This window comes from Tachypleus tridentatus, chromosome 10 (assembly GCF_004210375.1).
Source record: "Tachypleus tridentatus isolate NWPU-2018 chromosome 10, ASM421037v1, whole genome shotgun sequence".
In the NCBI taxonomy this organism is placed as follows: domain Eukaryota; kingdom Metazoa; phylum Arthropoda; class Merostomata; order Xiphosura; family Limulidae; genus Tachypleus; species Tachypleus tridentatus.
The window spans coordinates 146,018,080-146,034,633 of record NC_134834.1 but is presented as its reverse complement, the minus strand read 5'-3'; the positions used below and the strand labels follow the sequence as shown (position 1 = coordinate 146,034,633).

Sequence of the window (16,554 nt, the reverse complement as noted above, 5' to 3'; positions counted from 1 at the left end):
AACAATAACCCTTGGGTGGAGGTCCATTTTGGCTGTGCTTTAGCCAGTTTACCTGCACTGAGCCATTGTCTGCAGCTCTTAACAATTTTATAGCATATCCATTTTTCATCTCTAGTCACTAACCTGTCCAAAAAAGGTGAGTTGCATTCACGAGAGTGCAGAGAAGTGCAAATATCTATTCTTGCTCTGAGTTTGACTTCTGTCAAGTCGAGGGGACCTATTTTTGAAGTTTTGACACCTTCTGAAGCTGTTGCAGATAACGGTGAACTGTTGAATTGGTTGAATTAAGCTTCTGTGCTAGTTCTTCAAATGTTACAATACAATTTTTATCAAGTTCAGCCAGCAGCAAGTCATCATTATACTCAACAGGACATCTGAATGTGGTGCATCACTAAAGCTGTAATCACCTGATCTGAACTTCTGAAACCACCTTTGACATATTCTTTCATTGAGAGACTTTGCACCATAAACACCTTGAATGTTTCATGTAGTTCCTGCTACACTATTGCCTTTTTTAAACTCATAAAGCATTATATGCCTAATGTGCTCCTCAGACACATCCATTTTCATAAGGGTTTATTTGATTAATGATCTAAAGAAGTGGAGTTGGGCTAGAATTTTTTATTTGTCTGAACATTTTTATACACATCGTACAACATATTTTAGTAATTAAAGCCTTTTACGAAGACAGAAATGATGATGCACTTTCTGTTTTAAATTTTTGGATATTAGTTGTGGGATGACCTGATACATACAAATTTGTTCAGTTACTTTAGAATGCAATTGACGAGACAAATTTTTTTCTACTCTGTTGTTACAATATTGTCTGTGATAATTTCTCTCTTAAAAAAGTACTATATGCTATCCATCCAACTAGCTCATATTCTATCTTTATCTTGCTTGAATTACATTTTATATGGATATTTATAGACTTGCAGAGGTCAAGAACATTCTACACAAATAATATGATGCAATAATACTTGGTTCAAACATCAAGAAAAACTTAGAAGTTTCTAGTAGAATGATCCAATAATAGAACAAGTACCAATTCACAACTGTGGAATTACACAAAGAATGATTTGTACTCAGTTACATAAACAAATGTACAATAAACTATTGCTTCTAAAAATAACCAATTTTAACATTTGTGATATACTTAAAAACATTCATGTATATCTAACAGCAATGTTGTACAAAAAACGTTTTTCATTCCTTTACTGTACATAATCAGAGTATGTGTTGTGATATAACTACAACTGATCTGTCTGTATCATGAATAGTATGTAATAAAACCACAGGGTGAATGGTTTTATTAAGAGATTAATATAAACCAAAGATGAAATATTACAATGTTTTAATATATGTTTCTGTTGATTAAAATAAACCACATTAAAAATGTTTTAAATGCAATTCTTATTATAAGATGTTTCTTTCTTTGTAAAAGCCCAAGGATAATGTTAATATACAGCTCTTACCCCCAAAAACCATTTTATTCATCCATGTAAAAATATAGGTTACATTTTGAAAAATTAATCTCATCATATTTGCAAGATTACGATGTGGCTAAATAAGTAATGAGTACTTGTTGTGGGGTCCACACTTCTTAGCCTTATTCAACTTCATATTGTAATATATCAAAACAAACAACTCTTTTTCCAATTACATCCTAAAATAGATATTAATATAAATCATTTGAACACTAGTGGGCATTTATGTGTACATTGTGCAACTCCAGAATTGCATTTTTAGATATTTGGGTTGATTTTTTTATGCTAATTAACTAGTTATTTTATTAACTAATGTCATTTGTATTTGGTTTTAACCCAAGTGCATATGTAACTATTGAACTATTGTTAGTCTAGCTTCTCCAGGTTAAGAAAACTTTACTCTAACCTATCTTTAAACATTCTTAGGTATCTTTGCAGATGGATATTAGCTTATATGTTGATATTTTGTGTACTTTTTGAGATTGAGTATAAACTACTGGTGTAGAGTAGTTTATAATGTTTGATATTTTGTGTACTTGCTGAGTGTGGATGTGAACTACTGGTGTAGAGTAGTTTAGAATGTTTGATATTTTGTGTACTTGCTGAGTGTGGATGTGAACTACTGGTGTAGAGTAGTTTAGAATGTTTGATATTTTGTGTACTTGCTGAGTATGGATGTGAACTACTGGTGTAGAGTAGTTTAGAATGTTTGATATTTTGTGTACTTTCTGAGTGTGGCTATGAACTACTAGTGTAGAGTAGTTTAGAATGTTTGATATTTTGTGTACTTGCTGAGTGTGGATGTGAACTACTGGTGTAGAGTAGTTTAGAATGTTTGATATTTTGTGTACTTTCTGAGTGTGGCTATGAACTACTGGTGTAGAGTAGTTTAGAATGTTTGATATTTTGTGTACTTGCTGAGTGTGGATGTGAACTACTGGTGTAGAGTAGTTTAGAATGTTTGATATTTTGTGTACTTTCTGAGTGTGGCTATGAACTACTGGTGTAGAGTAGTTTAGAATGTTTGATATTTTGTGTACTTGCTGAGTGTGGATGTGAACTACTGGTGTAGAGTAGTTTAGAATGTTTGATATTTTGTGTACTTTCTGAGTGTGGCTATGAACTACTAGTGTAGAGTAGTTTAGAATGTTTGATATTTTGTGTACTTGCTGAGTGTGGATGTGAACTACTGGTGTAGAGTAGTTTAGAATGTTTGATATTTTGTGTACTTTCTGAGTGTGGCTATGAACTACTGGTGTAGAGTAGTTTAGAATGTTTGATATTTTGTGTACTTGCTGAGTGTGGATGTGAACTACTGGTGTAGAGTAGTTTAGAATGTTTGATATTTTGTGTACTTGCTGAGTGTGGCTATGAACTACTAGTGTAGAGTAGTTTAGAATGTTTGATATTTTGTGTACTTGCTGAGTGTGGATGTGAACTACTGGTGTAGAGTAGTTAAGAATGTTTGATATTTTGTGTACTTTCTGAGTGTGGCTGTGAACTACTGGTGTAGAGTAGTTTAGGATGTTTGATATTTTGTGTACTTGCTGAGTGTGGATGTGAACTACTGGTGTAGAGTAGTTTAGGATGTTTGATAATTATTCCTACTTTTTTTTAATATGGTGGGTGTTTCCTGGATGTAGCCTGATTTAATGTATTATTGGACGCACCTTGAGGCCCAGACAGCTAATTCTCCTTCACCAGGATGGCTCTCAACCAATTTGTGGCCACCTCTTCCTGCAGAAACTACAGAACAAAGACCAAAGATTTCATCCATTGGTAAGATTATGTGTTTAACCAGAACTTCTGTTATTAAATATAAAAAAAATCAAGTTACACTAGAATAACTATGTTTATAGGAAAATAAAACAGAAGGAAGCTATAGAAATGTCATATTGCCCAATTTTATTTTTTACTGTGTATGTCTATATGTAATGTGTCAAGTTTTTAGTACAATATACAAGTCTGGTGTGCATAGAAAATCAGATTTATTACAAAAGTACTTGCATTCATGATATGTTTGTGCATTGATAAGTGAGTGCAAGGTGATGTTTACGTGAAGAACGTTACACTGTTTTCATATGGAATTTACTCTTACTTGCTAGTAAATCAGCAACTTAGGATAAAAGGAATAGTTGATAACTAACATTAGATAGATGATACCAAGCTGGAAGATACTCTGTAAAAGTCCTAACATGCACTCTTTGAACACTATTCATGCATATAAGGTTAACAGTATTTTTTTCTCCTTGTAATCATATTCAGACAACTGGTGACTCAGCAAGCTGTTTTGAAGAAGTTACAAATGAGTAAAAATGTGAACTTAGAACCTTAAAAGTACTTGTTTATGTTTGAGTTACTATGAGAAACATATTTTTGCAGATTTATTTTTTGCTTTAGATGTAGGACCATTTGATGCAACACTATTTTTAAGGAACATTTTATATTTAAATCATAATTTGAACATATTCTCTAACATAATAAGTATTCACTTTGTAACTTTCAGTATTGTCAACTTTCTTTAAAGCATGCTAGCTTTTTTTAAAAATAAATTTACTGATATCATATACATTTTAAATGTTGTATGTTGCATAATTCTAATTATGTTCCAAAAATAAAATGTGTGAATAACATTGTTTAAAACTGGACAAGAACTTTGAGAAAAATAACATATTTAAATTTTTTGTGATATTTCTAATAAAGATTTGTTAATTAATTTAGGCTTTGAATAGTTCACCTAAAAGGTGTTTTTTTCAGTATAAAAATGCTATTTGTTATATTACAGTTTTCTATTTTAACTTGCATAATCTCTGGAATCTCCTAAATGAGTATCAAAAGCTTAAGATAAATGTTTAAGGTAAATTATTTCATTATTGTTTTAAATGTGTTTTTTTCAAGTAAAGGAACAAAAAGAAGGAAAATATAAAACTTTGAATTATAATGTATATGTTAATAATAATTTCATTAGAATACATTGATAGTAAAGTAGTTTAATTAAATTTTGAATGTAAGTCAGTAACATGTGCAGAAAGGAATTTAAAAATGGTGGTGGTGTCATAGTTAAAGGGGAGATATCAACTCAGGTAATACCAGAATACAATTAGTAGATTATACAATATTTTAAGTCTTTACCAGTCTGTAATTTCTGTCAAATGTATTGAAACCTGAAACCTGGAAACTGTTTTGGACTTTTTTTTATAAAGTAGAAGGTTCAAATTTTATAATTGAATGTAATATTGTCTTAATTACTATTCAACTTAAATTAATATTCAACTCTTGCATTTACCTGCATTACTACCCTCCAGCCCTTTCCCAAAGACTAAATCTCAGTGTTTATGTTGATACATTGTGAGACTTAAAATTTCCCCCACACATACATTAAAGGGATGTGATGTTTTGTTTCTAGAAAATAACTTGTGCTTTATACCAATTTTCCATCCTAAAAATAATCGAAACATTTTTGTGTCAGGATCTTGTTTATTACAAAGCTGTGATGTTCATTATGCTCTAGAATCACAAAACTAAAGCTAACTTTACAACTAGAAAACACAAAGATTTAATAGACCCCTCACATGCCAATTAACGACACTGAGAATGTGACTTTATCTATATATATTGAATTCACAACTAGCAGGCAGATCTTAGTACTAGCTGCTATGGAGATTTGGGGATACTGTATTTCACTTATATATATTTAGCAATTAACAAACAAAAACTTGTACTAAAAAATTGTCCAAAACTACCTTTGGGAGTTTCAGGATTGAACCTTTAATATTCAACAAACTGTAGTGTACAGACACCCCTTTGCTTCTGAAGGCCATATTAAATGCTGTGATTTTTAACTCCAGAAAATTAAACTAAGTTTTATGATCTAGAATTTCACTGGCTAGAGAACAATAAAGGTTTGGATAAAATGTTTGTTTTCTTAAGTTATAAATATTTATTTGATGTTTTTAAGGATGATAGTATTTTATACTGCATATTAATTATGTAATATCATTGTCATTCTATTAATATAGTGTTTTTGATATTTAAGTATCTTTTACACTCTGTACTGTACTCTGAAGTTATAATGTATATCTTGCATTTTATTGATATTTAAATGTTTTTTATACACTATATAAACCCTGCAATTATTGTTTATAATATACGTCTTTGTTATTAAAATCTAAATAATTTTTACATTATACTGTACTCTGCAGTTATTGTGTATTATATGTTTTTTATTTTTAAATACTTGTATTATGCCTTCATAGAAGAGATAAATGAAGGTAAGTTTTTCAGTTTAATATGACAAAACATGGTTTGGAGCAAAATTGATTTACACAGTGATCAGAAACAGGTTAACTTTCAAATTATTGGTTTGTTTTTTGTTACATATATAATATATATATATACACTGTTTGCTAATGGTTAATCATACATATTGCTTCATATTCAGTAACGTTTTACCTGTTACAAGAATAGGTGCAATAACGGATCAAAAATAGAGTGAAATCATTTATTTCTGTGTAAAATAATCTCAGACCTCTAATAATTAGATGAATTAATTATATTTATGGCATTTTTGTTTACACTGTTTTTGTGATTCATATATTATTAGGAATCTTGTAACAGTCAATACATGAAACCACAAGCAACTTGATGAATAAATAGATTAGATAGGAAAGTATGTTTAAAAAAGTCAAAGTTATGCTAATGCTTCTCTGCTATATTTCTCGTATATCTAAATAACTTTCACAGTGCTTTTTTGCAGTTTTAAACAATACAACAACACAAATTTGTCACATAGCAATGTCACATAATAATAACTTGTTCTCATATCTGTTTCTGTGTTCAGTATTGCATTGTGTATTCTGTTTAAATTATAATGTGTGTAAATAAATTATAGAAACTGGTGACTTAGTATAGTTTCTACCTCTGTATTCAGTATTATCATTGTTCTTAGTCTGCTTTAAGTTTGTAATTCATAACATGGATGAACTAATGATAAAAGAAAATAATTTTACCTTGGTATTTATTGAGTAAGCTTTAAAATCTCCTCTTCCAGCTGAGGAATTGAAAGCTTGCTTTATGAATAGTGAATGTGGAAATAAAATTCTTAGTGTGTTTTTAGTTTCATTGCGTATAAATATAAGTACTATTAAGAAAAAAGTGAAACTTCTATTAAAGTGACAACTAAAACAAGTAAGAATCAGCTCATAAATGTATATTTTTTATTGTTTGCATTAAAGAAAAATGTAAATTAAAGTATGGTAGTAATTTTTTTGCAGATTTTCAACATATAAGCATGGGTTTAAAGTCAGGAAATAAAGATGAATTGCCAAAGTTACAGGTAAGGTTTTAAGAAAATTATATCATTTAACTGATGAAAGAACATAATGTATTAAGTGGAAATTTAAAGTGATTCTAGAAAAAGAAACAATTTTTACATTTCTTTACTAGGGTAGGTGGTGCCTTGCAAATAATTTCAAGAAGTATAGCACTTTTGTACTCTTTGTAGAGTGCATCACAAAGTCTTGTTTAAGAAATAAGAACTACTTAGTGTTCTTTATGTTGTATGCTACCGATTTATATGTACTTCAGATATTTAGTGCTCTTCAACCATTACTTCTAAAGTACCAATATATATCAATGTACCTAAAGTTATTAAGTGTATGTTTTAACCATATAACACATTAAAACTATCCTTATAGTTTCTAAACATCTGACTTTTAACCTTGTGCCAATTATTATTAAAAACTAGTTTGTTATTTCCAGAAATGTGGCTCTAGCCATATAAAAAATATTATTAAAGCTGTTTCTTTAATTTCTAAACATATGGCTCCTAACTGTGAATCAAATATTATTAAAACTAATCTTATAGTTTTTAAACATATTTCATCTCACCATCTACCAAATATTTTAAAATTGATCTTGTAGTTTTCAAACATGTCATATAACCATGTACCAATTATATTTCAGAAATTGGTTATGTAGTTTCTAAACATGTCATCTAACTATCTATTAAATATTATGATAATTGACCTTGTAGATTCTAAAGATATGTACCAAATTTTATTAAAACTGATCATGTAATTTTCAAATATGTGCCTCTTAACTGTGTATAAGTACATTTACATAAGCCTCATACTGAATACAAATGATAGTATGTGCATGATAGCTTTTTTCAGTTTTATGGTGCTGTAATATTACACTTTTATTAGTAATGAATAATACATACCCTCTTACTTTCTGGTTGTCAAAATTATATTTGTAAATTCTTACTGTTATGCTTGATAAAATTGGTTATTTGTTATCAGAAAGAAGAAAATTGTGGATTACAAGAAAACATAGTTATTGACTATGAGTTCAAAATGGCAAAACTTCAACAAGAAGTGGAGAAATATCAGACTCTTGTTGGCATTCAAGAGCTGACCTGTCAAGCAAGAGATCTCAATGGAGAAGGATTAACTTTCACATCTTCATTAGTTCAGACTGATATGCCATCACTGAATACTTTTTCCACTCGGACAGAAAGGCAGACACGTATTCTTGAATCTGTATCAATACAGACAAATGATGAAAAATCAGAATTAGTTACAACTGAAACACAAACTGAAAGATTTATGGAAGATATTTCTGTTGAAGTTCAGACAGACTTTGAGCTGATTACTGTTGGAATTTCCTTACCTACTATTGTTGCTACTACTCATCTTCCAGTAAAATCACTAGTTCTTCACCTGAAATTTCTTCACCACCACCAGTCTCTGGAATCCCTCCTCCTTCACCACCACCAGTTTCTGGAATCCCTCCTCCTCCTCCACCACCAGTTTCTGGAATCCCTCCTCCTCCTCCACCACCAGTCTCTGGAATCCCTCCTCCTCCTCCACCACCACAACCCTCTGGAATCCCTCCTCTTCCTCCACCACCACCACCACTATGCTTTGGAGTTCAACCAAGACTTCCAGGAATGGGTTCTAGTGCACCCCCACCTCTTTTCAAGCCCAGCACCACCCACAGGAGGTTGGTATGGAGCATATTGTGTAGGTAAGTTAAGTCTTAGGGTTTCATCTGAGTAGATAGAGAACTGTATTTTCCCCATAGACTGGGAAACTACAAATGTATCTAGTCCTGTCTGGAACATTGTCTTCTCCAAAATATTTAGGAAACAAGAAGTTTCAGGTGTTTGTTGAGCATATTAAGCTGTTAGATTAAATTATTGAGTTTCACCTTTGTTGTCACTTCAACAGATCAAAAGTTTGAACTTGCTTATGGTTTTCATTCCCAAATCCTGTTTCAGAAATGCTAGTCATCTCTCCACAGAACTAACAGCTAGTACATTACATCACTTTTAAAAATGTTTTGTGAGTTTGCCAAGTCTTGAATAAAATACTCACCTTTACAAGTATCAATACATACTATGCCAGTATATGATGTAGTTAGAATTAGACTATTGTTTGCATCAGAAGGAGAGCAAAACATCCCTCATGTGCAATAAATCCCATGAGAGCATCACATCCTAACAAATTTCTTTTTTTTTTTCAATACTAAGATGTTTTTTCTTGAAAGTAGAATTCTTGCATTGCATTTTTCACTTTTAACTTTGAATTTAAATACTGTTTGACTTATTGTTTCTTTCTTAAACTCAAATATAACATATTATTTCCTATAAACTATGTGATATAAAAATCAAACATAAAAACAACAGGTGAACAGTTATGCAGATCATCTAAATTAGAAATTTGCATATCCACGTTTCTGACACCTTAGCAAGAGCCATTTACTGTTGTAATGGTAACTGTAGGTACTCTGACATTCAGTGATATTACTGTCATTGTGCATCAGGTAGTTGGTTTTATTCTACATTATTCATCTCAGAACCAGAATTTTGAACTACCTGCTTTTCTTGCTGGAGCTGAACCTGTCCCATCTTTATTTGATTCTGATCAACTGTGTTAACCACCTGCTTTTTACTTCTGATTCCTCTTTTCTTGACAATGATCAAGCAATCCCACCTTTATATTTTGCTGTATTTGGTTACACATGTATGTGATGTTCTTCCTTTGTTCCCTTTTCTTTGGGCTAACGTTTTTGAAAATATTTTCTCTTCTTCTTTCCTCAGTTATTTGTGTTCATGCTGATTCCTTTTATCTTACCTTTTTATCGACCTTCAGATACAGCATAATCTTAAGATGCTTTTTCCATGGCTTATGGTCAAGAACTTTATTTTTTCCTTAAATCTTGCTTATTTGAGTCTCTTCTTCCAGCTTAGCATTTTGTCTTTCTTATTTCATATTTCTTTCTTCTCTAAAGTTTGCTTGTCTTCATCTTTTGCTTGCTCAACTTCTTTGCAAAATGTCCACACTTCACTAACTTTCAGAAGCCCCACATCACAACTCTTTCAACTTTACTGCTTTACTGGAGAAACTTAAACCTACTTGTTCTCCAATGTGACTTTGATTTATTATTTCATTTTATCTCAGTTGACTTGGATGATGTGTTTCTAAGATTACTTAGTTGAGATGCCTTACTTTTTGGAGTTAACCTCCTTTAGTCTTATCTCAGTGACGTCCATACCTGAAGAGGTTTTTGAAAGAGTTCCTTATACTTTGAAATCTTGACCTGAGATAGCTCTTCAGGAAGACTCTGCTTATTTGATTTTTTGCATTTATTTATTTCATCAGGTTTATTTTCAAGCAGAATATATCTTGCTCTTTGTCTTCTTGCTACCATTCAATATCCCCCCAATCTCTGAGGATTGGTCATCACTGATCTTGGCTCCAGTACAATGGAAGCTTGACTTTTCTACATTACACATTTGTAAACTCCCTTCCATCTTTTGGAAGCTATATTTGCTTTCACAGGGTCTTTTCCAGACCTTCCAGTCTCAACCTCCTTTTTCACCTTTGCCTATTTTTTGTCCCCTTGTCTCAGCTCCTTAGTATTTATGGTGCTTGGAGGATTCTATATCCTCTCTACATACTATCAAAGCTGTGGAACAGGTCCTCAACACTACTCTGAGGTTCTGCTGTTTCTGTAATTTTCAAGAAGACAAGAGATTGGTGACCTGCCATAGATCTATTACATTTAAAGCAATTATTGGTCACTCTTTGTTCAAGATGGAGGTGTAATTTTTCCAGGATTTAGATGAAAAAGACTGTCTTGGATACTTTTATCTGTCCATTACTTCCTTTGGATCATGTAAAACACAAATATTTTAGTTTAAAGCTCTTCTCTTTGGGTTGACTACAGCCCCATATGTTTTCAATTATTCTTGAGGGTTTTTGTAAGGAGGGATACATTCCTTAGGCTTACAGGTCATTACTCTATGGATTCACATCAGTGTATCCAATGAGTAATCACTATTGCAACCTTCCTTTTCCTTCTGGAGTTGCACTGTTTGGTTCTGTTGGTCAAGTCCTTTAAATAAGTATTGAGTATCTATCTAATGTGGGAATCTTTCTCAGTTTTGAGTGCAAGGTGGGATTAACCTTCTTCTCTACCACTTTAGAATGTGTAACATCTGGCTACCAAGCTCTTGTGTCTCATTTCCTTTCCTTTTAAAATGTTCTGCCCATTTGGGGGACTCTTTCTTTTCTCAAGTCCCTTGTTCCTTTTCGTTGCACCCATATTCATCCCTTTCACTGAACCCTGGATGATCAATGGAGATTCATTGAATTCTGTTATGTCTCTCCTTCCTTCTCTTCAGCTTTTACTGATGTTGTGGCTCATTTAATCTGGTGTGATATGGGCATCCATCTTCCCCCATCTTTTCTAAACTTACATCTGTTCAATGATGGTTCTTTGTCTGGATCGGGTGGGAGTCTGGACACATGTACCATTTTTTATATATTCATTTTCAAAGTATAATTCTCTACAAATATGCATCTCGAAGATGTTGATACTCTTACCTCATCAGTCTGTTCATCTTGTCATGATCCATTCAGACAACTCAATTGTTGTTTCTTATGCCAATGACACTCTCTCCATCAGGACCTCTGTTTCCTTGTTCTAGACATTCTCCTCCTTTACAGGAGGTGATTGATGCCATTGTTTACTGAAATTTACCACAGCAAACTGTTTTAATTTCTTTCTCTCTAAAACCATTTGCATGTACTGTTCTAGACATTCTCTTTTGGGCTTATAACCATCACATTTGGTTGTCAGTCTGTTATGACCTAGGTTCTTTGAACATGGTGGTGGAACATTTTTTTTACATTCTCATCTTTCAGTAGATTTTTTCTTATCTTAGTAGCCTTCTCATCCAAACCTTTGTGACTCCCTTCATCACCAAGGTACTACTTTTTTGGTTTCTAGACCCATTCTCTGTAGCTCTGGTAGTGGGTAATATGAATCAAGATTTACCTAATCTCTCTGTGTATCTATTCTCTTCTCTTCCAATTCTTAAAGTTCAATCTCTTATTTGAAACATCCCTTGCATAGTTTTTTTAATTGCTCTTCTTTGGTCTGTTAAATTGTTTTTTTATTCACTCTTTTGCTTCATGAAATCTCAGGAACTTCTTTCATATTGCAAGTCCTTTTTATTTCAGCTTCAGGCATACGTGTTTCACCATGTCTTCATTTTCACCTATGGCTTTTGTTCAGTCTCTTGCAAGGTGGTTCAGGAGTTTCCTGCAGAGTGACTGGTTTTCTTGCTTCATCTTGTTGGCTGTCCACTCTGCACTTTTATCAATGCAAATGATCTGTTTACCATTGATGGTCCCATCGATGCGGATTCCTGTACGTGGTGAGGGGACCTCCCAGAGAAGGTTCTGTTCTTTTAGCTTATATTTTCTGGGATCTAAACATCCACCTACGTGTTTGTTGTGCATGGTGACCCATGAAGGGGGAAGGAGAGGATCCTGGTGGTTGAGGGCTCCAATGCTAACACTCCACTTTGGCCTTGAATTCTTGTACTTGGGGTGGCCCCCTTAGGGTCAATCTGCTGATCCACTTGGGCTAAAGTCAACCAAGTACCAGTGTTGGATGTTCTCGACAGGTGTTGTACACATTGTATCTGATGCTGTTGTTTGGGTGTAGTACTCACAAAACCCTGGTGTTGCTGCAGTGGCCTTGTTTGACACTAATTTGTCCTTTCGTAGGGCTCCATGGTTGGTGGGGTCAGTGGGCACTGAAATGTAGTTTCTTTATTATGGATACCCTTCTTTCTAAGAAAATAAATAAAAATGAAATAATTGAAAAAACAGAATACTGGAAAACGACTATGCATGGATGACTCTGTTGTACAGTCTATTACAGCCAGATTCTACACCTCAATTTCTGATTCTCCATTTCTTGTCTGAGAAATCCTTGTAGCAGCTGTCTCCATTTTTCATTCAGAGGGGATTAGTGGGACTTGCTAACTCCCCAAAGTCAGTAAAGTCACTTGATACAACCTTAGGCTGTAGCCATCCATGTTTACTTGGGTCGTACCATCACTGTTTGTTCTCTCTACCTGCCTTCTGAAGAGATCTATAATCAGTCCAGCCTTGATGCCCTCACTGAGCAGTTACCATCTCTCTTGTTACTACTAGGGAAGTTGCTTTGTCCCATAAAATGCCAAAACCACTCACCCACCCAATTATACTTCTTTTCATGCACTTAGTAAGTCTTTTACTACTATAGATCTTTCTATCTGTTCCCCCTACACTTTTCACTTACTGTTCTTACTTTCGACAGTAATCCATGTGGTAGTGATCATTTTCCTATCATTTGGAGAGACACTAGCCCTGGTTGATGCCATCGGACCAACATGCTTTGATGGAAATTGGACCAGGCCAATTGGCCTTCTTTCACTGCTCTCTCGGAACTTGATCCTGCCATCGTGTATAAGCCATTGATAGATGACTGTATTGTCCAGGCAGATGCTCAGTGTATTCCTAAAGCCTTGACATGCTTCCCACACTATCCTCTTCCTTGGTGGAATTCTGTCTTCCCATTACAAGCAAAGCTCAACAACAGGCTTAGGATACCTTTTGTAGGCATCCCAGATTTTTAAATAGCATTGCACTTCAGCAGGCCTGTGCACATGCTAGGCAGGGCAGACGGCAAAGCCAGAAGGAATCTTCGATTAAATACTCCTCTAGTATCTCTTCTACCACCAGTTCCAAAGGCAGATGGGACAAGATTCAAAAGGTTAGTGGCCAGTATATTTCTGCCCCCCCCCCTTGATCTTATTCTATAATGGCCAAGACTTTGCTGATGTTCAGAGCATTGCCAATACTTTTGGCAAAAGCTTTTCTTATGTATCTAGCACTTCTGTTTCATCCCCCATCTCTTTAACCATCAAAATATGGGCAGAACGATTGCCTCTTTCCTTTTGAGCTGATTGTCTCTGTGATTATAATCGTCCCTTTACACCGTTGAAAATCAAACTGGCAGTACGTTGGTTGGACCTGATGATGTACTCTATGAAATGCTGTGCCATCTATCTCCTGCTTCTCTTGCTATTTTTTTGATTGTTTTTAACTGGATCTGGCAGGAGAATGTTTTTCCTGAGGCCTGGCACTAGGCTATTCTCCTACCTTTCTCTAAGCCTGGGAAGAATACCAAGATTCCTACAAACTACAGTCCAGTTGCTTTGACGAGCTGTCTTTATAAAACCTTGGAGAGGATGGTTAATGCTCATCTTGTTTGGTTCCTCAAATCAAACAACCTTCTCTCGCCCACCCAGTGTAGGTTTTGACGACAGCACTCCACCATGGACCGCCTGATTTGACTTGAAATGTTAATCAGAGAAGCCGTTCTCAAACGATAGCATCGTGTATCAATATTCTTTGACATTGAGAAGGCTTATGATACAGCATAGAAGTATGGCATTTTGCAAGACCTCCATTTATATGGGTTACATGGCCATTTCCCCATTTTTATTACACATTTTTTAATGGACAGGAGATTCCAAGTTCTTGTGGATTTGATACTTTCCCATTCTTTTTTACAGGAACTTGGAGTCCCTCAAGGCTGTGTTTTGAATGTCACACTTTTCAGTGTAAAGATTAATGCCATTACTGAACAACTCACTTTTACTGTTGCAAACCTGCTCTATGTCGACGACTTTAACATCTCATGTCAGTTGTTGAACATGAGGTGTATTGAGTGGCAGCTACGGACTGCCTTCAATTGTTTACTGAAATTGACCACAGCAAACTGTTTTAATTTCTTTCTCTCTAAAACAATTTGCATGCACTTTTGCCCACAATGGGGTATTCACCCAGATCCTGAACTTGTATCGGTGAAGTTGTGCTACCCATGGTCCCTGAAACAAAGTTCTTGGGGCTTATCTTTGACTATAAGCTGATCTTCATACCACACAAGAAGCATCTATGGGTCAAATGTACAAGAGTACTAAACATTCTCCATGTCCTCTCTTCCATCACTTGGGGAGCAGATCAATGTTTTATGCTAAAGATATATCGTGCTCTTATTTGATTGAAATTAGGGTATGGATCACTGGTCTATGGCTTTGCCAGGACCTCGGCTTTAGAGATGCTGGACCCCATTCATCATCAGGGACTTAAGCTCTGCATTGCGACTCTCTGCACTTCTGCAGTTCAAAGCTTATACATAGAGTCTCATGAATCACAAATTTATTTGTGAGACTGTTGAATGGAGGTTAAGACTGATATATGGTGTATCCCCACTGCAATGTGGGTCCTACTTCCTCAGTCACCTCTAAAACCTAGGGTGCATTCTATATCCCACAGTATAGCCTGCAACCTGGGTTCTTTTCAATTGATGCAGCATTTTTTTTTTAATCTTTGTTTCAGCTTGTTTTTGGTTATAGCAAACTAACATCAGTCAGGGGTTAAGATTTGCTGTTTTTAATGCAGTCCTTCCTTTTGATTTTGTTTTATTTTACTTAACTCTTAGTGTTAGTATTCTTTTATATTTTATAGAGACAAACTCACCAAGTGGCTTGTGTTGTGTGACAGAGGATACTTCACTTTCCATGAGGGTTTTCTACAAGACTGCTTCAACATTGGGGGTTTACTGAGAATGGATGTGTTGCTCTCTTGTTGGCAGAGAACTGTAATCTAATGTTGATTGAATTGCAGAATGGTGTAGTATGTTAATATATATTTGTAAAAGTGGGAGTTTTGTTCATTAGTTATCAAGCCGTACTTCAGGTTACAAAAAATTTACAACATCAGATGTGATTATGTCTTTATACCTAGCTAGTTCCTGCTAACCATATTTGTGCCAACAGGCTATATTCTAATAGTGTGGAACTATATGCAGGTTATATTATTCCTATTAGTCTAAGCACTTCACTAGTATTGTTCCCTATGCAATTTCCTATTTCTTGTTTTCTTTCCCAGCACCCTCTTTGTGTCAGTGTAATGCCATTGGTAGGAAACTGAGTGGTTGCATTCCTTGATTGTAAGCTGGGTTGTGATGTTTACCTATAAGATCACCTTATGACATGAAACATTCATGATGATTATGTCATCTGTATTGGTCTTGCATTCTGGATGGGATGCATGTCTTGGATAGTTCCTCTCTTCATCTACTTATCCTGGTAAGTATTTCATACAAGTGCATCTCTTGCAGTGTAAGGCCTGACTTATTACCCTTGTTGCACTACACATTTTATTCTCTCCCAGCCTTCTTAGAGGCTGAGATATACTGGCTGAGCATTCTTTATATTCCACCTACCTGTGTGATACTTTAGTATCATGCAGGAGGTTCTTTTGACACTACCTTTTGCTCTAGCACTTTAATTGGGTGAATAAATGCGTGAAATGGATTCAGTCTACCACCAATTGATGCTCCACTAGATAGATACCTTTTCTTTTACAAGTAGGTAAAATATCCCCAAAGTTTTCCTTTTTGGATGCTATATTTTTTGTAAAGGAGCTAGCCTTTTTAATTTCTCTATCTATACCAGCTTCTCTATCTTATGAATATGAGACTCCAGCTGTAACTTTTATAGGAAGGTGAGTAGCATTTCTTAAGTTAATATTTTTCTCACCTAAAAATGTATTTCAGATCAATACTCACCTTTCACCCTGTTTTTCCTCTTCAGGTGTATTTTTTCTTGTATTTGTTAAGGTAAGAGTGCTCATTGGGTATACTGAGTTTATGA

The 16,554-nt window shown here is 34.4% G+C and overlaps 1 protein-coding gene across 1 annotated transcript in view; it reads left to right on the top strand.

The window, feature by feature from the left end:
- Positions 1–16,554, top strand: part of LOC143230545 (uncharacterized) — a 53,786-nt gene that overhangs the window by 2,634 nt on the left and 34,598 nt on the right. Inside the window, exons 4-6 of the mRNA XM_076464297.1 lie at positions 3,131–3,266; positions 6,761–6,822; positions 7,790–8,516. Of these exons, the coding sequence (XP_076320412.1) occupies positions 3,131–3,266; positions 6,761–6,822; positions 7,790–8,516 (925 nt within the window). The remainder of the gene's footprint in view (positions 1–3,130; positions 3,267–6,760; positions 6,823–7,789; positions 8,517–16,554) is intronic.